The 27,248-nt window shown below is 40.8% G+C and overlaps 1 protein-coding gene across 1 annotated transcript; it reads right to left on the bottom strand.

The window, feature by feature from the left end:
* Window positions 1–317: 317 nt before the first annotated feature.
* Window positions 318–26,736, bottom strand: HSPBAP1 (HSPB1 associated protein 1). Its single transcript, XM_017740116.1, has 8 exons — window positions 26,727–26,736; window positions 26,480–26,665; window positions 20,702–20,886; window positions 16,738–16,874; window positions 13,435–13,606; window positions 5,967–6,050; window positions 2,899–3,009; window positions 318–2,687 (listed from the first exon to the last, which is right to left on the bottom strand). The coding sequence occupies exons 1-8, from the start codon at window positions 26,734–26,736 to the stop codon at window positions 2,139–2,141; spliced, it is 1,434 nt and encodes a 477-aa protein (XP_017595605.1). The 3' UTR covers window positions 318–2,138.
* Window positions 26,737–27,248: the final 512 nt, after the last annotated feature.

The raw sequence follows: 27,248 nt of genomic DNA, 5'->3' as shown, positions 1-27,248 counted from the left end.
TTTATCGCAAGACTAGTTTTGCTCAGTGAATTAAAATGAAGCATTTGCAACCCCTCCTCCCCAGTGCAACTGCTCCCAGCAGCAGTGCTCTCCAGCTGGTCCCAGCCCGGGAAAGGCAAGCCCAGCAGCAGGACATGAGCAGGGTCTTGCTAAACCCAGCTCTGCTGAGATATGCCTGTGCCTCAAAATGGGTCTGCTCTGTTCCACAGACTGCTCCCTGTGAGCCTGGTGAATCACTAAAGGCAGCAGAGGCGACCAAGATGTTTCCTAACTGATTCTGAATCCCTCTGTCACAGCAGTGCCATCAAACAAACAGGAACTGTATCAACAGGATTGTTTATTAAATTCTGGTCTGGTTGCAAGGGGGCAACCCCACTGAGACCCTTTGGTGTAGAAACATGAAACAAACCCCGTGGATTTTCTCACGTTGCTGAGAATTGTATCTCGCCTGCAGGTTGCCCTTGAGGATCATACACAGGTGTTATCAGGGTCTGAGCCCAATTACAAGGGCAGAGCAGGACACTGGAAACTGCACATTTGTGGGTTGCAGATGGAGCTCGTGTGGCCTCTGCTACTAACTGAGAGCCACTCTTCAAAGCCAGGGTCTCCAGCAAACTACATATACAGCTCTGTTTCCATCACAGTAAGGTTTCTGTGCTTGTTAAATGTGAACCTTTGAGCCTTTTCAACTTAATCCTCTTCCAAGTGTATTAGGTTTTTGCAGAGATTTTTGAAATGGCAAGGTTTCCTGAATTTCTGATCTGTTGGTGCGTAACCCTTACCATAATTCGGGGCCCTGCCAACCTGCAATCTGAATAAAAGCAGCAAGAAAGCACCTTTGCTATCAGGATTTTTCAACTGTAAATTGGTGGGAGTTGATCTTTGTGAAAACAGCACTAGCTTCATGTATTTAGCAGGGAACACACATCAAGCAAAGGAAATACCAGCTGCAGGGCTGGTGGTGCAGGGTTATGGATATGGGAACAGGCTGATGATAGAAACTGGTTTGTTGGTCTCTAGCAGACACAAGCAAAGAGACATTTTGAAAGCAAAGGTTTCACAGGAGCTGTCCCTGAAGCTGTCTCTTGAAACTGTGGTTAGGGAAAATGCCTCTCTGTTGCCACCACAAACAGAAACCAGAGGAGGTGAGAGCATCCTGGAAGATGCCAGCAGCTTTCTTCCCGGGTTTTGTTCAAGCCTCCATGCATAGTTCAGAGTTAACAAACCTTCTTGCCTGTATTTCATGTTCCCTAACTTTTCAATCAAAGAACAACCCAGCCTTTGAAAACAAATCCAAGGACTATTATCCTTTGAAGAAAGGATGATCTTGTTCAGCAACCATTTACAACCAAAAAAAAAAAATTACATTTTGATTGTTATGGTAAAGAGAAGGACAGAGGTAAAAAGTCATAGCTGTTTTGCTTTGTTCCTTAGAGATAAGGGACTGTGCACATCTGGCTTTAAATAAATAATAACAGCAACTTCCCAAAGGCCTTTAATCTCCCAGCTTCAAGAGTTTCTGAACTAGCTAAAGGTTACTTTCTTGCTAAGGGCTTTTGTCTCACTCCAACCTAGATCTTTGTGACAAAACTGAAGTTATTTAGTGGAAGGGAGGAAGGATGCATTAGTGAGTGCATTGTTTCTTGGCTGAGGTTTAGGTTTACTTGAATTTATTACTTCTAATGTAATCAACTGATTGCTTACTGACCATTTTATTTTAAACATGGTCAAGGACTGCAGTCTACAGTCAGTCAATCTGTCTGCTCCCACCCCTCTATGTGACCATGTCCCAGCATTCCCACTGTTGTCTATCATCAAGCCATATTTGTTTCCCAGCTCAGAGCTGTAGAACACTGTGAAGATCCCACCTGCACAGCACGGTGGGAGTGAGACTGTGTGTGCTCTCTCTTGTTCATAACACTGAGCAGCTCCCTGACTACACACACCTTTCTCTTCTCAGCCATCACTAACCAGCTATTCTTCTTTCAGCTCAACTTCAACCTGCACTTAACCATTAACTCTGTCTATCTGTACCTAAAAATTATTTGAAATGGAACATTCAATTATTACAGATCTTAAACATGCTGAACAAGGCTGCTGTTTGATTTCTGTTTCAGAAATGATAAAGCACTCCAGCATCACACTCTTGCTCTCTCCAGCAGCAGCTGAGCCACTAAACTGATGACACGAGGATTAACCAGACAGTCTAGCAAGTCATTGGTAGAAAGGGCTGTTTGTGGGGTGCATGAACTGCAGTCTGAACCCATTTGATGTGCAGCTGTCTCACAGTCATTGCTCATTAGCAATCTCTTCCTCTTGCAGTGTAAGTTTCCAAAATGCTCTCCTTCATTTTCATGGAGATCTCTGCTGTCACTTTCAACTGCAACTGCACCCATCACGTTTGTTTTGTGAGACTGTGGTAAAACCTGAATAAGATGAGGCCCAAAAGGTACTTTCTGCAGCTCTTCTGCCTTGGTTGTTGCACAGTCCTGGGTTAGTAATGTGCAGCCCCCTGGTTCACAGCCAACTTCCCTTCTCTTCCTCTTGCATGAGGTGTTTGTCTTCTGCTCTGCACCAGTGCTGCTGGAATGTGCCTGCCCTGACACACTTGTCTCCTGACACTTGAGATAGGCAGACACTGCTTCATTCAGGTACTGAAGATTGATTTCATGGGATGTTGCCTCAACCTAAGAAAACACCCAGAATACATTCAGTTAAAAGCAGACATGTTTCAATTCAGCCTTGCGTGATTATCTTCCATGAATTACTTTTGCTATGTGAAGGGACGGAACTTTAAAATTCTTTTTCTCAAAGCAGCATAAAGACTCAGGGGGAGCTAAGCAAAATGCCATTAATTCTTTGTTATTGCTGCTATAATGGGAGCAGTAGAGGGCTTACCTCCGTGGGATTTAGCCAGAGATCTCCATCACTGGGCTTTTCTGCTGATTTTATGGCGCATACCAGCATTCGAGTTATTGCCTCTTCTACACGGGCTTCATGATCTACATCCTGCCTCAAGAGAACAGAAGATTTTAGGAGATAGATTCGCTCACGATTCTCTGCAGAAAGCTGAAAGATCTTAGGAAGAACATGGATGGCCTTAGTTTGAAAGCCACATTCATGTATGTGAAGTCAGTGAAAAGTTTCAGACTCTCTTCCTGTGTACAGCCCCCACACGGGTGACAGCACAGGCTTTGGTGTGGCTGCTCATCTGAAAAAGGATTTGCAAAAAATAGTATGTGCATATAATCTTTTCCCTTATTAGTGTTTTGTTAATTTAATCTGGTGCTTGAAATTACAGTGCAATATTAGCATTTAATTAATGTATGCATTTAAACAGCTCTTTAGGACTAGAAGAGCCATATAAGTACATAGCACATTTTTATATCTACATATTATGTCTAATTTAAGTAATTAAAACACACAGGATGTTACAGCAAGGCAGCAGCTATCTAGGGGCCATGCAAGCACAAAAGTGAGTATTAAGGAAATTTAGGAAATATTTTATCATGTAACAGCAGCTGACAAACTGCTGCACTTTTGAACATCACCAGAAGGAAAACCATGTTTCCTCTGAAAGCTCTCCTGCAAAACTAAAAACTAACTTGATAACAGGCTCTTTGTTTCAGGCCTTCACTTCCTGCCTCATTCCCCTTGGACAGCTGGATACTAACTAGGTTAGGATAGCAGAACAACTATAGGATCTTTTTTAGCTTTCTGTCCCGTTTGAGCTTCTTGTACATGGAAGGGAAGGGTATGTGGAAGGAAAGGTAGATTCTCCTAACTGGACGGGTGGTTTGGTTATCTCAATGACAAGTACCTAGAAGTGGATACATAAATTTGCTTTAATTGAGATGCTTAGATTTATTAGTTTGGAGGAAAGATGCAACCTGGTCAACCCACAGCCCTAATCAGTCTAACAGTGGATCCAGGGAACCTGTCAAGCAAACCACACATCTGGCTAGTACGAGTGCTGAAGGCAGCAGTTTGTCCTGGAACCCTAAGCAGAATTTGGGATAGAAGCAGGGGGAAGTGCTCTTGGCATTTTGTGGCTTTGGATGCTTGTCTTTTTAATGGCCTTGTGTAAAAAGCCACCAAAATACAGAGTTTGGTATCTACATGTGGAAATTATTTAAAATGTTGCATTCTTGATATTCATCCTGGCCTGCTGGATAACAGGGCTGTACTGATTGCATGACAGTATGTTAGAAAGCAAGGAATACTTTTGGGTAGCTCACATCCAGCTGAAAACAAATTAAATTTCTACTCTAACTCTTGCCAATATAATTAATGGTTTCACTGGGACTGTAATTGTTGGTGTGATTCACATCTGTCAATATGAAAGCAGCTGGTAACAGCTGCGAGCAAGAACTGCTTGGTTTGGTAATGGAAATGTTCTCAGAATTGTCCTTTAGAATCCATGTCAGAATTTATTTTTATAGATGGATTGCCCAACACCTAACAAACAATGCCACATCATCAGCTGCAGGGATGATTTCTGTAAGGAACTTTCACCTGGGCTGCAATAGCCACACTTGCTTAGGGCAGATACCAACATTTGGGGTGTGTCACTCATTAGCAAGATCCAGCAAACACTGCTCTGGTTATGATGCCACACAAGCACTGACTCTCACTGTCACCAAACAGGATCTTGGTGACTTCTGCAAGACCTCTGTGAGAGGAAAGGCCATAGAGTTTTGCTCCATTGGTTTGTTTTCCTTGCAACATGTACCGGCTAGAAATGCTCAGGCCCCACCCCAGCACCTGGGAGCCTCCAGCCAAGCTGATCCCATCACGGCCTGCTCCTCCAGAGGGGGACAACTTGTGAGGCACAGCTTAGGGCACAAGTGTGTGTGGTGACATCAGAGCCTTTCCAAGCCCAGGGCACACAGCCAGTTCCTCTGAATTACCTCAAAGGCTTAAATTCAAGGCAGGCTTAAGTGGCTGCTCTACAATATAGTTGGTGCTTTCTCTGGCAGTGGAAACAGCCTGACTGCACTTAGGGCTATGTAAGAGCCTGGTCTGGGCTGTCAGCCTGCTGTCCTTGCTAAATACATAAGTTTCATCTGGAAAATTTCTCCATGAGGGAAACACTCGAGTTCCTTTGCTCTGCAAATGCTTGGTTTGATGTTGGTATGAGAACTGCATCGTGTGGTCTTGGAACAGCAGCTGAATTCATGTGTTCTTTCCCCTGCAGATTTCCAGTCTAATATAGCTTTTAGAAGTAGAAAAAAAAAAAGCCAATGGGTATTTTAGTGAGGCAGCTTTCACAGGCCATTTCAAAAATTTAATATTAACCTAGGATTAATAATAAAGTAATTTGAATCAGAAAACCTTCTGGAGTATTGAGATGATCTAGTGGAATATGTCCCTGCTCACTGCAGGGTGGTTGCACTAGACAACCTTTAAAGGTCCCTTCCAACCCAAACTATTCCATGATTCTATGATATCCCTGGAACCATCCCATATATACTGGTTAACATGAGCAAGAAGAATCAAAGCCTGCGGAGAAGAAAATTAAATACTTGAGGAAATCCAACTTCAGGCAAATCAAAACTATCACAGAGGAATGAAAATTCAAAAATCCTCTTCCCCTCCCTTCCCATCACATTAATCTGATTTAAATTCTAATTTAGCTTTGCACATAAGCTTGTCCTTGAGGTGAAGTTGATGGTTTTTTGTTCTCTATTCAGCACAAAGCTGGCTAGACCTTACGAAACTGGACATGAAACGCTTAGCTTGTGTTAATTGTTTACCTGATTGAAGTAAACTTGAAAGGGGATTTCTGCTGAACTGGGGCTTCAGGTCTGGAACCTTGAAAGGTTCTTCCAGGAAAAAATGTATCCATAAGGGCTCTTCCCTCCCCAGCCTCTCAACACAACACACCCAATAGGACTGAACCTGGCAGCCAAGGGACAGAAATCCCTTGGAAGTGCTACATCCCCATGACATTAAAAGGAAAATACCAGTTCAATCCAAGAGTTTATGCTGACAGTGACAGGATCAATGGACTCCACATAGTGCCACCAGTGCCTTGGAACGAGCAGGACCTGGAATTGGAGACATTACATTAGGGTACAAGCAGAAGCCTGAAGAAAGATAAGGTGTTTTAATTTAGGTGATGTGGGGTGCAGAGATAGAACTGAGGCAAGGACACAGGGGTGAAGGGTGATATTCATTTATCTCTTTTAAAGAGCCTTTTCTCAAGACTTAAATGCCCACTCTATCAGTACTATCACATAAGAAATGGACATGATCCAGGACTACCTTTCATCCAAACTCCTTCCCATATGGTCCCAAGGAGGACTATAATCTTTAACTGCTGTAGGTAAGCAAAGTCCAGCAGTACAGAGGGGTGCAGCTGGTGTTGCAGTACATCAGCACTTTAGAGAGAGTCTCATCCAAGCAGGAATTCTTTTGTAGACCCTCCAACTGAGCAGACTTCCCAGTTCCTTTAGGACTGCCAGCTGGTTTCTCCAAAAAGCAGGTATCCCTATGCTCATCTAGGTGACTAGGTGACAAAACATAGCTTTAATTCTGGTAAATAATCACCAGTATTAAATTTGTCACTTTTAGTAGACAGGCTTTTAAAAGAAAATATCATGGTTTCTGGGACAATCTAGTTTAGATCAGAGCTTTATAACAATATCAGGATGATAGCTGTGACATAAAATTGATTTCAACCCATGGTTTTTATGGTACAAGATATTGATGTTGTTTTGATGATAGAGGACAAGCTTTGCAGATTACTGAACATTAGATTAACATGGAGCTATCAAGAAAAGCATGGAAGATATTTTTTGACAAGTTACAAAAATGGTCAGAGACAGATAAAAATATACACTTCACAATGGAGAAAATGAAGCAATGATCTGTATCTGAATTGCAGACAATTCTTTCTCTTGGTAGACACAAATTACTTAGAAGAATGTTCTGCTACCCAGATAGCCCTGTGCTTCATTATATCAAAACACAGCTAATGAGAAAATGTCTGTGGAGGAAACAATGGCACCAGTCCTGCAAACACTTACAGGACACTTGGAACACTCTCATTTTTTGGGCCAGATGACAAAATGTTCTCCACAGGCTTCAATTTAAGTCAAACAAAAAAAAGCACTGGCTCTCCAAAGGTCAAAAACATTTGGAAATTATTCTTTTATCTGGTACAGCATACAGAACAGAAAAGGAAGTCAGTCAGTGGAGAGTCATTATTTTAAAAATATCACTAGTTAGTCCTGACATATACGTGTATGAAACCCTACAGACTGCAGCCAAAACACGTTTTCTACACTGAACAAGTTTCAAAATTTTGTTTTTATCACTGAAACATCCACTTTAAATGAACAGTGCAGTTGCATTAACAGCAATGGGTTTATTTGTAAGGAAGTGTTCGCCTAAGTTTCACTGTCTGCAAAATCATCCAACCCACCCCCCAAATGCTCATCTGCTCTATAGGGGATCTTACACTGAATGCTGCTAAAGAATCTGGGTGCCCTCCAAGTGACTGGGTGTAATGAGGAACCCTGGAAAACTCTGTTTTACAGCAGAAGAAAGCAGAGCTCCCGTAAGCAACAACGGGATCCTTCCTGTGAGACTTGTGTGGGAACAGTGAGCTTCCAACATGCTGAAGAAGGGGATGAAGACACTGGGGAATTGGTGCAGAGGGACTGCAAGGGAACAAGAGCAAGAGACAAATTCAGGGAAGTGTATAAATGTTTCAGTAAGAGATGCTGCCTGGAAAACCAAGATGGAAATTAGTCATGGAACGTGCTGGCTCCACACGACTCACATGCAAAGCAGAGACAGAATTGCTTTGGAGAGAGGAGGTACAGCCAGGAGGAAAATACAATCCCCCCAACTTGTCCTGTGTTTTCAAACCAAAGAGGAGGAACTTGGTCCTTTAGAGACTAATCAGATTTCCCTTGCCAGCAGGTTAAGGGTAATAACTGCAAAACCGTGTCTTTCTGCAGCTGGCACTGTTTGCTGATGCAATTTATAGAAGACCTACAGAGCTGTGACTCGAATAGGCAAAAGAGGTTCCATAACGACACTTGCTCTCCCTCTTTTATTGCTGAACAAGCTTATGCTTGTTAAAATAAGGATTTATAGCAACAAGAAGTTTGAAAATTATCAAAAAGCAAAAGGACTAAAACTTTAAGGAAGAAAAGGTAATAATAAAAGGTAATAAAAACAAAAAAAATACAGCTGGCAAGGGAGCAGAACTAACAAAAGACCGAAAAAAAAATGCCACCAGAAAGAGGTAGGATTCTTCTACATTTACAAACTAGTATTCTTCTAGATTTTCAACTTAGAAGCAAATACACCCACAACAAAATGAAAACAAACAAAAAACCCACCACCGCTGCCTCTAACGATCAATTCCATCAATTCCACAATAAAATAAAGCAGACTTCCATATGTTTATGAATATGGGACACAGATTTAGCTACATTCCTATAGGAAATGTGAAAGTAAGCCACAGTGAAACAACATACACACATGCAGCAAACATTTTACAGGGAAAATGTAAATTTCAGTAGCAAAACAGAACTACTCCAAGCTAAGAGATAATCTTGTGCTTGCCTGCTTTCTACAGAACATATCTAACTTTATTTGTGCTGGGAAGATACTGATCTAAACAGTAACCAATCAGATAATTTTAATATTTAGGCTAGTGACAGCCAAATATAGCAAATGAAGTTAAAGTAGGACAGAAATCCCAGAAAAGATAAAATGAAATGCTGTAATGGGAGGAAAGAAACCAAAGGAACAGTTGGGAGAGCAAGTGGAGCAATGCTGAAGACTTGTAGGGCACAGAGAACAGAGCAGGTTTGAATTCTCAGTGGACATGATTAACTTGATACAGTGCAAAGGTAGGGCAAAGGTGGAATTGCTTCAAAAAGAGAGCATACCCTGAAGTGAAATATTACACCAAGAAATTTCTGCTCATTAGAAAAAGATGTTTAGGTAAATGCACACAAAAAGGAAGCCAGTGTGATGGGAAGATAAAGACATGGGGCTACAGGGGGACCCAAGGAAATCCCAGAAGTGTTTGCAACCATGGAAATGGAAAATAAAATGAAATAAAATGAAATAGATGCAGGCATAGTCAATTCTGTGGGAACACCACCTGAGGACTCTGTGTGAGCACTGCTGCCCCAGCCTCTGCCTCATCCTAGCTGGTGCCTGGCTGCCCTGGTGCTTGGAAAGTGCTTCTCATCCTGCCTTCCTCCTCCCTCCTGGTGTCTTCCCAGCTACTGAAACGGAGCTCCAAGGGCCACTGGAATCAGAAATATGGGCACAGCCCTGGGGAAAAGCACAGTGAAAAGGGAGGGAGTGGGGCTGTATCAGGCCATGTCCATAGTGACCCAGGTGAGAGAATGAGGGAAGCTCAGGGAAGAGGTGGAGAAATAGTCAGGAACTTGCAGCTTTGACCTTTGGTCTGACTGGCTTTTGGGGCATTCATGGGGTTCTCCATATGTGTTGCAGGTTGAACAGTGCTTTTATTACCAATCCTAGCATAAATTCAGCTCCTGGACTCTTCTGCTTCTTCTGTGATGCAGATGATAGTTCTGGTGTCTTGAGGTTGGGTTGGGCTGTCTGCCTTCTCTATGGGGTGACTTGGGGCCAGCTCTACAGTCTCCCACATGAAAACTCTTTATTCCTTCCCCAGAACAGAATTATCAGCTATCTACTATGCATAATGCTGTGGCCAACTCTGAATTCTCTTTTACTAAAATCACTTAAACTCTTCTCCAAAAAAGTAGGATTTTTTACTGTAACCTCTTTTAAAAAGTCTTTTGTATACTTTGAGCTGGAATATTACACTGCCTTTGAATTATTGCATTTTTTTGGTATCAGTTATATTCTTCTTGGCTATTCAGACTGTCTGTTCTGCAATTCCCCACTTTAAGCCCAATCTGATGTTCTCACACCCTTTCTTTAAAGGCAGCACACAGGGAAATCCCTCTCTGACTTCATGAAGATTTCTTCTTGCTCAGGGCTGGGTTAGAGGTCAGAGGTTTGCCCACACTGTTGGGAGCTCTGGTGCTGAGCAGGATCCCATGGTGTGTTAGATTCTGCAGCAGGAGGACAGAAAGAGAAAATCCTGCAGCTAAACACAGGATTGAGTGACAACTGTATTTGTGGACACACAAATGTGTTTCTTTAGACTTTGAGAAGCAGATAAGCAGAAGTAGGGGAGGGGAGCTTCTGAGCAGCAGACCATGGTGAGAACCAGCAAGCAGTAATGTTGATCTTTTTCTACAATCGTTTTTTCCCATCCAGTGACAATATTTTTCAAAGCCAGAGGGGGAGCATCCTTCTCAGACTCCATGTGCCTCTTAGACTAGCTCAGTTAGGCCTTTCCTTGGCTTCTGCACTGCAGCTCCTCTGGCTCCAGGCTGCACTGGCGCACAGGGCCAGGACACAGGGCAGGCGAGCGCTGCCTCTAACAGCACCTGGGGTAGCATGAGCGGGAATGGGATTGGTCATGGGAGCCCAGGGTGCCAGCTGCTTGCTCTCCATTAGGAGGGCAGGTGTGTGGAGCCCGTATGTGTCTACCGTCAGATAAACTCAGATGTACTTTCTAGTCTTTCTACCATTGTCTAGTTATGTGGCTATGGATTAACAGGGAGATGGATTAAGAGCAATTACATTAGTGAGCAGGAAGGAAGCCAGAAACCAGTGAGAAGTGGGGCAGAGGAAAGAATGATCAATGATTTTATACTTGTACAGCATCTCAGTTTTTTGTAGCCTTTTCAGGTGGTGTTCATCTCTCCTATTTTTAATCATCAAAAAAGTTAAGCATCTATGTGCGTAGGCTCCTTCTATAGCCTGTGCTGAAGGACAAGGTGGAATGAATATTCCTGCAGGACTGTAATTGTGTAAGACAGGAAGGATGCACTGCCTTGTTCAGGTGCCAGGTGCCACTGATGGCAGATAGGACACCTGTCCTGAACAGGGTTTAAGCTGAGGATGACAGATCCCTAACTCTCATATCACTTGTCCCAGAGTGTTGGTAGAAGATACTAAGACAGTTAAGTTTTGTCCCATTTGTGGTCTTTTAGGGAGTATTTGTATATTTGAGAAAAGAGTCAAGGTGTTACTAGAAATGCTGCTCCATACTTAGTCCTCAGTCTTGCAACCATCACATAGGTGACCAGGTCCAAACATTTAGAAAGAACCCTACATTTGTATGAGACAACTTGAGTTTGTAACCTTGTGGATATAGTGATGCACTGCTGCAAGCCCTTCAACTACTCAGCTGCCTATTTGAATAAGCTTGACATCTAAATGTTTTCATAATTTGTTTCAAAACAGATACTAATGTATAACCAGAAGTTCTGTTAAGACCTCTGTCGAAATGCCGCTGACTGCCATTGGTCAGGTACAGGATGAAACCTTAAAAAACCTAAAGTCTCACTCAGTTACCAAAATTCACCTCTGAACAATACAGTGGAAGGGCACAAAGGATCTAACTGAAGTACACTCTGTGCACTGGCACAGTGTTACATGAAGGAATTCTGCTTTCAGGCAGATGGTGTAGAAAAATGGCTGGTAGCAAACATCAACCAGAAGGTGGCATTAGACACATTAAGTTTTTGATATTCAAAGCTGCACTCACCCTACATGCAGCTGCTCTCCTGAATACCTAAGAACACCTCTGTCTTTGTTTTTTCAGCCCTTTATTGTTACAATAATCTAAAATGCTCTGCATACCCTCTGGGAATGAGTGGAGATGCTACATATTATCACAAAATAAAGATGCCTACAAATTCTTCAGTAATTGGGCTAATTCTATGTGAAAACCACTGTTAAGCACATATCAAGACTTTATTTAGGAATCCTCTCCCTTGTTAATAAAGGAGTTTTTCTAGGTCATTCCTTTCCTCTGCATCAAATGGCAGCACTTCCCAGCCACTTGCCCCATAAGCTTCAGGATGAGATGCCGGCAAGCACCACACAGAAGGCACTGATAAAATGGATGAAGGCAACACCTCACTGCTCCATCACTGCTTCTACATTACTTTCCCCCCCAAGAAATCCAAACAGTATCTCCTTCATGGCAATGCAGACAAATTGCATTACTGAGCTGGCTCAAGATCTTTATTCCTAGCAAGATTAATTTGTAATTGCTTTAAGCCTAATTAAAATTAAGATCATATTAAAGGTTCACTACTACACTTGATCATCGCAAAGGAGATTATAAATTCAAATAGTATTGGGGATCAGGGATAATGCAGCGCTGAATGGATGTGGCATTTTTATCAACAGTAAAAATTTGTTCTTTGTGCTTTAAATTACTGACTGCTGCAACCTTACAAAGTGCTGAATGTGAAACTGATGTTTTGCTTTAGGAGTATGAGCTAATGTAGTGCAAACAGTGAAGGCTGATCACAGATTCCCCATTTGCATCTATACCAACTGCAGAGCATACACTTCCAGTTGATGGGTATCATCCTCTTTTTGGAAGCTACTATCCTGCCCCACTCTGCCTCCTCAAAATTAACTTGATTAGCAAAAATCCATTCTTTAAATTGTTGAAGGCAGCTGGGTTTGCCAGTTAGGGACAGGGGAATGCTTGTACACGTTGTTGAGCTGGTAGGTCAGAACAGGTGACAATATCTAGTAGGAGAATGGCAAAAGGGCTCCAGAAGCAGCAACTCCACTGTCAGAACAATGACCATGGCAAGGTTCCTTCGGAAGGGCCTGACAGTTTGAGATGCGCAGCAGTGCGCTACAAGGACATGCACGGCTGAACAAATGAAAAAGGGTAATTCAGACTCCAAATACAGACCTTGTTGATTAAATAAAGAAGGGCACTATTTACAGCAGGAGACTGGGAATCATGAGTCCTGAGCCCTGCTCTCACTCTGCTGCTGACTGCCTGTGTGACCGTAAGCCAGACACTTAGAGTTGAACCTTCTCAGTAAAACAGGATTAATATCCTCACAGCCCTGTAAAGCACCATGAAACCTCTGGATGGTGTGCACTCTAAATGCAGGTATCATCATTAAAGTATTTATTAAAGCAACACATGAAGGCTATTCACTATATGAGTTCCTTTGTTAGCTCTATATACTCATTAACCAAATACATTTTGTGGAACATACTGCTGCCAGAGTAGACAGGTCAGAGTTCAAGAAAGTTCTGAAGTAGATAAATTTGAGGTGGTTGCAAGAAAGGTGGTTCAGGAATGGAATCAGGCAGCTGATTGAACTAGCTCTCTAAATGTCTGCAGTTTTTGTACAAAAAATTCTGGGCAAATAACTGTCAGCAGAGAAAGTTCCTGTGCTGAGAGAAATCGATGAAGTCTGAATGTGGAGTAAAGGAAGAGGAAAGTTCCACAGACAATTTGTTAAGATTTCCTAGCCCTTAATTAGCCAGTTAAATAGAATATTAAGTAATGTAAAGCTCGTATATAAATGGTACCTGTCCTGGACTGAGTGTAACAACATGGGCTGTTGAGTTCCTAAACTCGGGAAAGCGTTTCAGATCAGGGTTGGCAATGTTGACTTTGCTGAATATGCTGGATTCCTCATAAGGGATCCTGGTAGGATAAAGGAAACTGGTATCACCAGGTGGGAAGAGGTGCCATCTCTTCCTGAAAATAGAGAGAAGATAAAAATGTATTCAGTGCATGTCACTTGCAGCAAAGAACTAAAGGCAGTAGCAAGGTTTTCAATAAAACATAAATGTGCCTCGCTGTGTGAATCTCCTACGCAGTGAGAACACAGCCAGTGCTTACAGGCTGTCTCCTGAAAGTGTTTTTAAAATATTCCACTTTTTAATTTTTTAACTGAAAAGATTTACAGCTTCTCACCAATCATTTTTAAAAGGCAGATAAAATAAAATTTAAAAAAACTCTCCCATCTGGTTTCTCCTTCCTCCTTTTAACATACAGCATTTACAGATGCTCAGAGCATTAAAAATTGCTCTATAAACTAGAGGAAATAGTTTTGTTACAGACAATGTATTTTTGTTCACTGAATAAAAAGCTTTCAAAATCTGTATTTGTTTTGAAAGGAGAGCATTGTGTGCTTAGGATGGCAACAGTAAAAGGGTATAGGCATTATCTTCTGTTTCCTGCAGTACTTACATGGCTGTTAGTCATGAACCCCCATTCTTAGTAAAAATCATGCCAAAGATGGCATAAATAAAAACCAGACACATCCCTAGACAAAAGCATCCTTAAACATCTGTATTTTTTTGTCAGTTCCACATGATGAAAATGTGGCTTCTTGTGCATTTAAGGACTTACTGGTGTGACTAAATGCCAGATGGAGCAGGACAGGGTTGTTCTGCTCATGAGGGCACTCATATGCCAGGTTGCTCTCTGCATGCCTGAAGAAGCACATGAATGCACCACAGTGCAAGGCCAAGCAGAGCTGAGACCAGACTTTGTCCTCAGGAGCTAATGTCTCTATTTCACTTACGCAGACCAGATCAAAGAGAAAAAAAAGAATATGGAAGAACTGGTGGTGCCAGTTTTATGGGTATTATAAATTAAATATCTTAGCAAGTACATATGGTATTCAGAAATATAAGTTTTATGTGGCAGTACTTTAAGTGATAGAAATAACCAGGAGGAATACACAAAGAGAGAATTTATTACATTTAAGAGGTGCCAGACAAATAGTACAACATGACCACGGTAAAAAAAAAAGTAAAGGCAGCACTTTACAGCACAGCTGTGTAGCTCTTCTCTTTGGTTTGGACTCTAGCAAGGGCTTTTCTTTGTGTCCTTTCCCTTGGCACTCACTTCTTGCATTTTGTCTACTGCTTCTGGTTGTCAGTTCTAAGTCACGGATCTGAAAATGGGAGCAAAGCAACCAAATGGCACAAAACCAGAAGAGACAGGAACAGAAGAGATAGGAATAGCAGGATAGTCAGAACTACAGAGACCAGCACAGATGCAAGTGCCATAGGCTGCTGATATTTCTTGGTAAATACCAAAGCAACTGCTGGATGCAAGCACAAAACCACTTCTCCCAAAATGCAAGCCTTATTGCACTTTATTTTGCCCTCCAAGCTAGATCCTCTGAGGGGGCAGAGAACGACTAGATTAGGAGGCTCAGGGTTAATCCTGCAGGCTCACAATGAAGCAATATCATAAAGCAAAAAATTAAGAACCCTGAGGGATGCAAGGAGGAAATTCAAGATAGCAACAAAGGGCTAAGGAGTTGTCCCTGGCTTTCCTGCAAAGGCAAATCTATTTAAGTTTAGCATAAGCTCATATTCTGTTACAAAGCCTGTCTTGTTGGTGAGTCTCGAAAGGGAATCTTTCTGCTCTGAAGAAGCACAGGATTCACAAGCTTGTGGAAGTGTGCAATCTATTTAAAGGCTTTGTTCTGAAGAGGAAAACAACTTTTGTCTTTTCAGGCTGTGCAAAGGCTTTGGATTTCTTTCCCTGAGAGGAGCAAGGATTTTGCTCTACTTGAGGGGGAGGAAGTGCCTTGGAAAGGTGGACAAAACTGCTACGTGATGCTGGAACTCTGGCTCGCGTTCAGCATCTGAAGGTAGAGATCAAAGAGGCTTGGCAGGTATTGCGTCTGCTACATCACTGTACTTATTTAGTACACCCAGTATTTAAGTGGATCCTTAGAAGATATTTAGGCATTTAAGTCTCATGGTTTTCAATGAGATTTCTGGCTCCTGAACACACTGAAGTGTCTGGACTTCAATGCACAATGCTTACTGATGTGATCTGAAGTCTACAGTACTGGCTGCAGCACAGCAGTGCTGAGGGAGGCTTCCAGAGTGTCTCTGCTGCAGATCCACCCAAGGACCTCAAAGCTGTTTACAAACATGAATGAAAACCCTAAAGAGAGTTACCCTTCTTAGGGGTAAGATGATGAGCAATTCATTTACCTCAGGCCTTAAAGCCAGTCAGCATGTGGCACTGCCCAGTTAGAAGGCAACACATCTGACTTCCAATCCTGCACTTTAATCACACCACCACCACCACCACCACCATGATTTTACTGTTCTATAAAATGTCAGAGTAATTAATTCCATTGAAAATCCACTAGCAAATTACTCCCACTCTATACTATCAAACCTAAAAAGGGTGTGCAACTTGTTCTGTTACTCTAGCACTACTCTAGCAATAATAGATAACAACCCAAAAACAAAAAAACAAACACCAGCCCTGAGGCCAATATGCAAGGAAAGGAGAAAAAAAAAATAGAAAAAAAAAAGAAGGCATGCAAACAGGAAGAAAGATACAGCAACAGCCACATGCTCCCAAATGAGTTTGGAGCCTCAAATGTCCCTTTCAACTTTGCTCACAGCTAGTTGCTTCCATCCTGATGGTCCCCTTTTAAATTAATTCTAGCAGGCTATTAGAGGCTCTTGCACAGAGAATATTGTAAAAGTCTAAAGTAGTTTATTTCTATTTTGTTTTGGGGCTTTTTATTTTTAACTCTTTTATCTCCTAATTCCAAATTCCTGAATTCATAACTACTTGGAAGATTAAAGTGATTATAATTGGACCACATAACACACAGACCAGAAAATAAAATTGTGTTAACTCCATGACCCAGTCAAACCAATGCCCTGAAGTTCTGCCATTTCCTGTAGAGCAGTTATGATGGTCTTCAATCATCAAGAACTCAGAAAACTAAAATAATAAGGACCTAGAATTAATACTACAAAAATCCAAAACTAACTTCATGCACAGTATCAAGTTAGTATATCTCCCCTGTATTTGCTGTACATATGTGCACTTGTTACCTTCCTTGTACTTGCAATACTAAATTGCAGCCGTAGGAGTCCAAATGGCAGGGGGTGTTTGCTCCTTCAGAACCAATCCACAGTGTGCTCTCTTTTCCACTTCTTCCAGGAAAACCAAAGTCAGACCACCTTACATCCTACAGCAACAAAGAAGTTATTTATGTGAGCTGTTGAACTGATTCCCATCCTATCCTTAGTTCTGAAAGTCTCCTGTCTTCTTCCACTGCTCAGTCACTCTTTATCCACTGCAGCTGTTTTTCCTTGGTTGGGTTCTAGAGCATGCATAGTCTGTTCCCCTTCCTCCAAAATTCTCATCCCCGCCTTTCATATCACTGAACTTACTCCTTTGCTCTACAGAAGTACTGCCAAATTCTCATGGCCACATGGGGCTTCTTTTTCTTTTCAAACACTCTTTTTTATCTTTCTCCACTCTTAACCATCCACCCAAGCTCAGGATTGCTTTTAGAAAAATTCTTATATATGGCATTTAAAAAGAGAATGAAAGGAAAGAAGAAAAATCCCTATTTCCTTTTCAAACAATTGATAATGCATGTGGAATTTTTGCTCTCTCTTTGCTTCTATCTCAGCTTTCTCCACATAGCCTGGGAACACAGAATTTACCCCATCTGTGACCCAGTGTTATGCTGGGATTTTGAAGTTTCTATTATTTAATGGGCACATTTGCAACTGCAAAGGCAGTGAGCTTAAAACAACTCGATGACAGGGTGAGAAAGGGCAGAACAGGTGTGCATGTATTATGAACACAGTCCTGGATCTTCCCAGTCCATTGATCCTCCCACAAGCAATCCCTTGGGGATGACAGCTGGAAAGAGGCACAGTGAGATATTTTTCAGACAGTCCAAGGGTTTTGCAGAATGGTTCTGTATAGCTTGGATAAAGCTTTTCCCCCATGTATCTACAGCTCATCCTGCCACCTGCAGGGCCTGATCATTTGTTTATTGGAAAGCACTTGAGGAATACTGGCCAGAGATACTGGTGCCTTTTGGCTGGAGCCCCAGACTGAGCCCTAGGAAACAGAGATTAAATTTCTGGCTTCCTGATGGTCTTGGGCAAATTGCTTCATCTCTGAGTTTTTATTTTCCCCATCTTGAAAAGGAAGATAACGGTATTTGTTCCATTTCAGTTAAGCACTCTGGGGTCATTCACATCCCCGAACTTTAGGAAGCTAATTTAAGCTTGGCTCTTGCTCTAGTCAAAGCACTCTCAATCATGCCTTGGAAAAGCCTCTCTCTTTCTGCTGTCTATAAAGAGAAAATAGGAGTCTAGGAGTCCTAATTAAAGTATGTAAGTTTGCTACTTGCAGACAGGTGGATGACTATCCTTTTTTAAGATCTATGGATGAGGAAAACTACAGCTAAACATTATAAGGATGACTTCACCATGACTCTGTATCAGGAAACCCTCAAAATGAGTGATAGCCTTCCCAAAAATTAGGTGTTGCTAAAGATCCTGAATTTCAGAGTTATTGATTTTAAAGATACCATTTGAAAAAAAATGCAGAAGAGTAATACAAACATTTGTCAAAGACAGCAAAAGATCCAAAAGAAAAAGTTGCTCCTATAGATTTCAGCAGGCATAAAATTTGAAATTCAATACAACTATTTCAGTGAAAAAGTTAAGCGTAACACCATTTCTATACTTTAATCTCACACCTAAATAGTTTTTATATTTTGTTACAATTTAAGTGAAAAGAAAGCACACATAATCAATATTAGATTTAAAAGAACTTTTTGAAAATGCTGCTGCTGTAGTAAATAGTTGAAACGATTATGGGTAAAATAGTTTTTAACCAATGAACTGAAAAGGAACCAGTAGTGTTACTGAAATCTTGTCACACTGGGTTCCTTTTCTACAATAAAAAGCCACAGTAAGAAGAAATGCACTAAAAGGTGTTCCAACCATAACAGATGGCACATTACTTGTGATATATATTTATTTCATTTGCTGCTTATAATGAAGTTAATCTGTACCCGTATGTCACTTTAAAAGGTCTCATTTCTATTTAAACCTCATGCATGTATCTTGCTCCTGATTTATATTTCAAATTCTGTAATGAAATATCAACTGAACAAAAAATGTAAGATGCTAGATATTGCTCATAGATTAGAATAATGGAATCATTACCTTAGCCCACACAACTGTAAATGATAAACAGCGCAATCTAAATTTCAAACAACTTCTAAATGGCCCTATTAATCACTATAAATAACAGTGCAGTTGGCCTTCTTTTCCCCTTCAAATAACCTTACGTAAATCTAAATAAAATCTAGAAAGAAAAAAAGGGGTTATCATCAAATTCACACAAGAATGGAAGAGAATTTCTACAAAGAATTCTCTTGGCTGGTATAAATTGTGTAGCTGTGTTTCAAAAGCCATATGACTCTGGAACTGACGGATGCCTTTCTCTCCCATGCCTGTGAAAATGGCAGATGACACACACCATATTTGCTTGCATAACACCACCAATTTCTTCCTTCCCAGATTCTGCTTTTCAAAAAAATCCATGGCATAACCATTACATGTGTCTATTCTAAAACTGCAGTACAATCTGTTGCGTGTTAGGTCAGGTGATCAGGTTGTGGCATGACACCTGCACAGAAATGCAACTCCCAGAGCCTCAACTTTGTTCTTGAATGGGGGCAAGGGAAAGAAGGTGGTAGGAAAATGGTTGTTTCCTTCAAGTGTGTTTTTATTGACCGAAGGAACCAGCAGGCTATTCAGGTCTTCTGAGCTGCTACTGGCTTGTGCCAGAAGACACACAGAAATGCTGTCTGTGGAGGCAGAAAAAGTGAAGACCAAGACAGGACCACAGATAGAGAAAGTTATGCAAAGATCTGGTGAAGCCTGAAACATCCCTGGAGCTCCCAGCTTAGTTCAAACAACACAAACCAGCCCCAGGTTATGTGATCCTGGTTATGTTTCAGTGTGCTCCGGAAGGGAAGGGGGAAAGAAAGGTAAGATGATCTCTGTGTCCAGTCCTTACCTTCCGACCCAAAGAACAACAGGAAAGTCTGAAAAGTCTGAAAGTCTGCAAAAAGACCGATCACTGAAAACCACCAATTTTACTGGCACAAAAGAATAAAATACATATAAGGAGCATGGGAAATGCTTTCTGAGGAAATAATTAATTTGAGGGGACTTATCAGTTCATACTCGTTGTCATCCCAGTGATACAGTGATTTCGCAGGGAGTTATGATTCCATTTTCACCTTTCAAAGTATAGAAAGAATAAGGCTTTAGTTACTCTTTCTTTATATCTTTTGAAGAAGTACACCTTTTGTATAGCTATCCTTAAGTTTGCCCACTTACAATTAGCAAGGAGAAACAGCAGGAATGTAGATGAAGCAAGACATTGAAATAGGAGATAGGTACAGAGAAAATAAAAGGAAATACCTTGGGTAGTTGTCCTACTATGTATGGTAATTACCACAGATGATGTACTTCTGTGGGCAGGTTACTTCCTGTATTTTACTGCCTCCACAGAAGCTCTCCTCCTCACAAACAGTTAATCTAATGATATTAAGGGAAGGAGACGTGCTACTTAAGAAAATGAGCCACAAGGCAAAAACATGGAGCAAAGCCATGTTACAGCCTTGTTACTACAAGGGAATACATGCCATCAATCCTCCCTCCTGAGTGGAGCTGTTAATTTGAGAACCATTTGGGTGTAAGGTGGATCTGGCCTATATGGGAAGGAGAGTGCTGCCAACCTGGTAGTTCTTTTTGTCACTTGGGGTGTTGTTTCTAAACTCGTAAGAAGGCCCAGAATTTTAGATGGCTGCTACTTGGCAGATTTCAGTTAGCCTGAGAACCAGTAGCTTTTATTTCAATATTTTAAAGTAAGTGGCCAAAGGAGCAGAGAGGGATAGCAGCAGAGGTTTCAGAAGCTACATCAGATGATTTGCAATGGTTCAACTAAGAAGAGATAATATTAATGTTTTACCTGGAAGATTTCTGGCTTGTCTTCAAATATTCTGGCAATGTATTTGTAGTCAGCATAAGCCCAGTATTTGGAGTAATCATAACAACTGAATGGTCCAGAGAGACAAGAAGGCTGCCCACAACTCCAAGCCAAAAACTCCTCAAGTGTAGCTTCCACATAGCTACAACTGGTTTCAAACTGGGGAACTAGAGCAACAAAAGAAAAATCAAATATTACATGAGCACTGAGCATAGAACCAGTAAAAATGTTAATACACAGTTTCTCTCTTGGCTCTGGTTAAATGCAACATGAGATATGAAGTCAGACTAGGTAGCTTGACTCTGGTCAATAAAATGGTTCTCATGACCTAACTCATAAGTAAAGTCTGAGACTATTGCTTTTTCATTAAGGTTTAATTGAATGGCTGTTACCTTGAACTTGCTGTGAGACAAAAGCAGACCAATACTTAGTGTTATTCTTCAGCACAGTAACTCAATAACACACCCTAGGTCGCTAAACAACTTTGCTTCATCTCCCTTCCTAAGTGTGAGTTGCAAATGTGCATGTCAAGTATTTATGTATCCTTTATTTTGTCTCCATAGATTTATGCAGATGGACATGTTCATCTTACCCTTTCCCTAAAGCAATAACCAAACCAGTGTGGTCATGCATAGAAAGCGAGTTACGGAACCACACACACGCTGCCAATGATCCACCTAAAATGCTGTGTGCCCTTATTTTTCATTTGAGACTGACAAAAGCATATTGCAGTGTTCCTTGGCACACACAAGAAGTGTTTACCAGCAGGGTTTTGCTCCCAGCATGCTTTAGTCAGGCTGACTGATACAGCTTTTCAGCTCAAGGTCAGGTCACTTGGAAGGTCTGCAAGATAATCCACATCACAGTATACTTTAATTGCAATTAATCAGATATCTTCATTTCCCGCTGCCACTAATCATGCCATCTTCAAAGAGATTTCTCCAGTATTTAAAAAAATATGACTTTACTATAACTACTACTGGGGAAAAATTACTGCAGCCTGCATGAATGACAATGACAGAGCTGCAATTTAACCTTGTGTAACTTGCATAGAGCTGCACAGAAACGGGATCCTTTCACTGTTCCGCAGCAGCAGCTCTTCGTTCTTTACCACTTTCATTTTGTTACTGCAGCAGTTCTCACAGAGTCTCATATAGCTTTTACAAACCTTTATCACTATTATTTTGCTATTTTCCATTGTGATAGCATAGGTAGTGGTTTCCTTCCCATGGCTACCAAATCATTAACTAAGAGTGTCAGATAAGCCTCGTTGTTTAGCAGTCTGTAACCTGGGTCTGTGCAGTGGAAGAGCTTCCTACCTAAGGACTACACACAAGACATATAAATCCCTTGCAATTCACAAAATCACAAACAAAACCCTCTGTACTGGATCCCCTATCTGTGTTGCAGTCCCTCTCCTGATACCCAGTCATTAATGCAATGTATATAATTTTACTAAAAGGTGGTCTGACAGGAAAATTAGACAAAAGATACAAGCACTACTAAGGGTGCTTCAATATCTGTATTACTTTCATGAGAAAAAAGAGTACATAGGACACAGCCTGTTTTCCAAGACAACTCAGAAGCAAATGTTTTAAAGGCAAGAAATATGCTCCTTCTTCCTCACAGCATATTTCACTCAGAGTTTCATTTAAAAAAAATCCAACTATCTTGTAGAATACAATCTCCTCAGGGCAGGGTTCTTGGTTTGATTCATACCTTGTTCAGTACCAAGGTGTGGGTATTTATCAAAAAATAAATAGTAAAAAAAAACCATATTTGGGCAATCTAGACAGTTTGCTTAGATGGGTTTGTAGGCTGCAACAAGGGTGAAAATGTTGGAAACGAGCAACTGAAAGCAAGAACATTATTAACCAGTTTGCTAATACTTAATGACTAAAAGCTGAGGGTGTTTTGTAATTGACAAATTGAAGATTAAGCCATGCAAGCCTAAAGTAGGCTGCCAGTTCTGTCTGATGACATGGTACCTGAAGGCATAACAGTCCTCCTCTCTCCCCTAATACCACAGATTGAAACTGGAGGGAAGGAGAGGGGGAAAAAGCGGGCTTTGGAGAAGCAACTCTCCTTAGTTAAGGTCTGGTTCTGACAGTCGCCAAAATCTGTTTGTCTCAGAGTATTTGCAATGGGGAAAAAGCGGGCTTTGGAGAAGCAACTCTCCTCCTTAGTTAAGGTCTGGTTCTGACAGTTGCCAAAATCTGTTTGTCTCAGAGTATTTGCAATTTGTACTAAGGAAAATGTAGGAAAAAAAGGTGTAATAGCCTTGGAAAACACCTAAACCTCCATTAGGAATGCAAGTGAAATGTCTCCTCCATTTCCTTAAGGAAAACCAAACCCCTATTCATAGCTGCTGGGGAATTAAACAAATAATCCAAGCAAGGAACAGCCATTTCATACTACAACAAAGCACAGGTATACTCACAAACAAAAAATCCTGGCCATGCACATCCAACACCAATAACCACTTCAGATCTCAGCTTTATGCAACATTTAATCAGTGTACAGTATTTGTACTGTATTTTCAGCCTCCTATCCAGGTACTGATTCTACAGCCACCTTTGCAGTCTCTCTATATCAAACCTCAGAGACCTCAATTCTGTTGCTATCCTTAGTGGTAAAACCTCTTGGCAAGATGGTCAAGTTACAGCCCTTTCCTATCCAACTGTGTTATCTGACAGCATCAGCTCTATCCAGCATCAGTAAGAGAAACATCCTCCAGAGATCTTGTGACTCAGAAACTGATCAGCATGACAACTCCTTGTTCCCTCCAGCTTCTTCACAGTAACCTCATTGTTGATTCATTTCACTATGCAACTACTGAAAATGGTCAAAACAAGAAATGGCTGCATATAGAAGTCAGTTTTGTGGAAGCTTTCTTTGTGCTGGTGTGCTCCAGGTAGCTATCAGATAGAAGGGCTGTAATGCTGCATTTTCTCTGTCAGGAACAAGACTTCTGTAGCTTTGGCCTATCCTTTATCCCACATCAGAAAAATAAATCTTTTAGTGTGGCTGGAACCAGATGGGTAGGGATTTCCTGATTAATAGCACCTTCATTGCTCTTGTAATGAACTCTGGTACTCTCTTTGAAGGTATCTTTGTCAATGCTTAGCCCTCTGATCGTATTTTTTTCCCCTTCTTATGGACATAAACTGTTTAACTTGTGTAATCAGACATAATACTATCAAACACACATTTAGATACAAATAATATACCGAGTAATACTGCTAGCTCTCACATTTTTCCATGTTTCAAATGCGCCATCCACATGCCTCAGGAAGTTACAAACTAGTAAGAAAAGCAAATACAAAATCCATGCAACTCCCACCATATTGCCCCATTTGCAATTCTCACTTTTGTTCATTAAGGAATTTTAGCTTGGGAAACCCATCCAGGCTGCAGATGTGGCACTAGAGAAAGATGAGGAGTTGCTGTAGTAAGAGGTCTCAATTAATTTTGAGTCTTCCAGATGAACCTCATAGCTCAAAAAACCTCAGAAACTCTGAAGCTGCCATTTTAGAGTGTCACCAAAATATGCCTTTAAGCAGGAGAGTGGATTTTTTCTTCTACATTTCCAACTCTGTAGCAGGAGTGCTCCCACCTAGTCTTAAGGCAATAAACCTATAGTGAACATGGAAGGAATATTCAGAGAGAGATCAATGCAATTTTAGTTGTATTCTAAAATACAAGTTCTGTTCTCTCTCTAACCACATGACTGGCTCTGTTTCACCTATGAAAGTTAGCAGGAACAATAAGAAAGAGAGGCCCTCATTAAGAGTAGTTTTAAGCATGCAAGAGTACTAATAGTTTTAAGCATGCAACCACCTTCCAAATGACAGTGGCCCATGGAATGTATTACATTATTTCAGACTCTGAGATGGCTTGGATAATGGCTTCACTAATATATTCTTACACTGCAAATTTTTTATAGCATCACAGGTCTCATTCAGTTACAATATAACCCGAAGGCTGTACCCAGCTCCTTGAAGACATTTCTAGCCCACATTACATATAATGGAGGTTCCTGGAGACAAACTGATTGCTGCATAGGGATAAATGCCTTTAGGAAAAAGCAAAATGCAGATGGATGCTTCAAGATACAAATTCCAATTTAAATCCACTCTGTATCTCTAGTGATGACAAGTTATTGTTAAGTGATGACTCGTATCTACTTGGTAGCATCAATCTGTGACTCAGCTACAAAATACTCCCTCAGTCCCATCAAAAACTCTGCCAGTTGGCACATCCATCTGGCTCTCAAAAAGTGCCTACTAACTAATGGAGAGCAGGACCACAACTATTCTTTTACCTGGTAGGCCTTGCATGTTACAACTGAGATATATGAACAAGGTATCAAGGAAAGCGTCATTCATATATATATATACACACATACATACATATACATATATATATGCTACACCTTCTCTATCAGCACTGGGATGCATTTCACACATAGTGCAAGAACTGGGTGGTACCTCTCTGAACTACAGAGATATTGCTATAAAGATATGTACCAAGGTTTTAATTCTACACCTCAGTTTTCCCATCTGTAGAAAGTGAGTAAATAATATCTATTCCCTAATCCATGCTGGTAAAATGCTTTGAAATCCTAACATGCCAAGCATTTTCCCTCTAACACTTCTGTTTCATCACTTCTCTTGCAAAAATTGAACATGAAATAACATGGTTGTGATGCTGTGAAGAAAGCAAATTTCACAGTGTTAAGATAGCATGATGTAATCCTACCACTTTCACTGGAACTGGCAGATCCTCATCTGGAGTCTTTGTGCAGACTCTACATTCCAAGAAAGAGAAAGTCCAACTGAAAAAGGTTAGAAGACTACAGAAAGAATAGCTGGGTGGGGTCTAAAAGACCATGACGTATCAAATATTTTTAAAGTGGATTTTTCTGGCCTAAGGGTTAAAAAAAATCCTGAATGTAGTCAAGATACTTTTCAGGCAAAAGGGAGAAAGTGCATGGCAAAATGTATTTTGGTATGTCTTTGGGACAGCAAAGGATGTAAAGGGCAGGAATAAAGCAGTGCATAACCTTTCAAGTGAATAGCAGATTGCCACCTTGGAACGTGTTTCTTGTACCTTCCCTCCATGGTATGAAACTCAGTCTGTCCATGGACACACTAGTGTGTGGCTACAGACAGAGATGAAGTTGTAGTATTTAAAATCAAGTTGGAAAATTGTCTTTCTCCCATGGCGCGTGAGGTTTAGCAGTGAAATTATTGCACTGGTGTCAAATGATTTTCTTCATGCTTTATACTTCCATCATGACTTTCATCACAGGACCTTTAAGTACTGAAAACCACCTAAGTCTTAAAAACCTCTGGAGGAAGGTGAGAATTACCACCATTACAGAAAAAAACCCAAACAAATCAGGCTAATTATTTAGCTAATTCCTTAACAGTCAGGCTAATGGATATGGAAGCTCAACTCACATGAACAATCTAATCATGTGTAAGACGAGGACCAGACACACACAACACAGCAAGGAAGGAAAACTGAGAGGCTTGATTCTTAGATGCTGGTGTTACCCACCAGACTTCCTCCTAAGAATAAACACATGAGAAAGACAAGAGAGACTTCTACTGCTGGCCAAATCCCATGTCCTAAAAAAAGCCTGCAAAGAAAAGCAATACATTAGAGAAAGAACAGTTATAATGAACAGGCAGATAATTGCAGGACCTAAAAAAAGAGACTTGTGACATTAATGCCTGTCCACCTCATTCTCACCTAAATTCACCGTCTTCAGGCCCAGCCTAAACTGGACTGTCCTTCCCTCCAACACAGCAGAAAGGTGTTTCACATTCCAGTGCAGGGCTGGCCAGTCACCAACCATGTTACAGAAGACTGCAGGTTGCTGTAGAGACATCACAATTTCCTTGGTTTTCTCAGGAGTAAATGGTTTGACATCTTCATCTATGTAAAGAAAAAAAACAGATGGAGAGAGATGATTTATCATACATGAAGTGTTACCTACCATCTTTCATGGGACAGAAAACATTAAGAACTAAGACCTCCTTTGTTTATGACTGATTGTTTTATTACATTTGTAGATTTTTTTCAAATCAAAGTTGTTCTGCAAGCACTGGAAGAACTAAATTAAAGTGTAAAGTGGTGTATGAGCACATACAATGTAAAACAAAAAATAAAAATAGAATTTTCACTTGTATCTTTGGCAATAAAGCACTGTAGCCAAACTGCTTAGAAATAGGCTAACAATAAAATAAACTTGCAAATAACGTCCAGAGTTTAGAGAACATAAATTTCATGAGTAACAGTCTTTCTGCATGGGATTCTTTCCAAAATTGTAGTGCATTGTCACAGACAGCAAACCAGCTCCCCATGTGTTTGCTTTAAACCAAGGAACGGCAGCATAACCAACCAGCAGGTATTTTTGAAGTGTTTTAAAGCTTCATCAACAGAATTTTAGAAAAAGGAAATTGTACCGGTCCAAGAACTAAACTAACCCAAGATTTCCATTTATTCCTTTGCTGTTTAG

Source organism: Corvus brachyrhynchos, unplaced genomic scaffold (assembly GCF_000691975.1).
Source record: "Corvus brachyrhynchos isolate BGI_N302 unplaced genomic scaffold, ASM69197v1 scaffold126, whole genome shotgun sequence".
Lineage (NCBI taxonomy): Eukaryota > Metazoa > Chordata > Aves > Passeriformes > Corvidae > Corvus > Corvus brachyrhynchos.
This window is presented reverse-complemented; position numbering and strand designations above follow the sequence as displayed.

Excerpts from the sequence above, each read along its gene's own strand:
- HSPBAP1 (XM_017740116.1), bottom strand. Across the intron at positions 3,010-5,966 it reads TAAACTCTTGGATTGAACTG|GATGTAGATCATGAAGCCCG; the intron begins GTATTTTCCTTT and ends CTCTTGAGGCAG. Across the intron at positions 2,688-2,898 it reads TCTGGCTAAATCCCACGGAG|GTTGAGGCAACATCCCATGA; the intron begins GTAAGCCCTCTA and ends GTGTTTTCTTAG.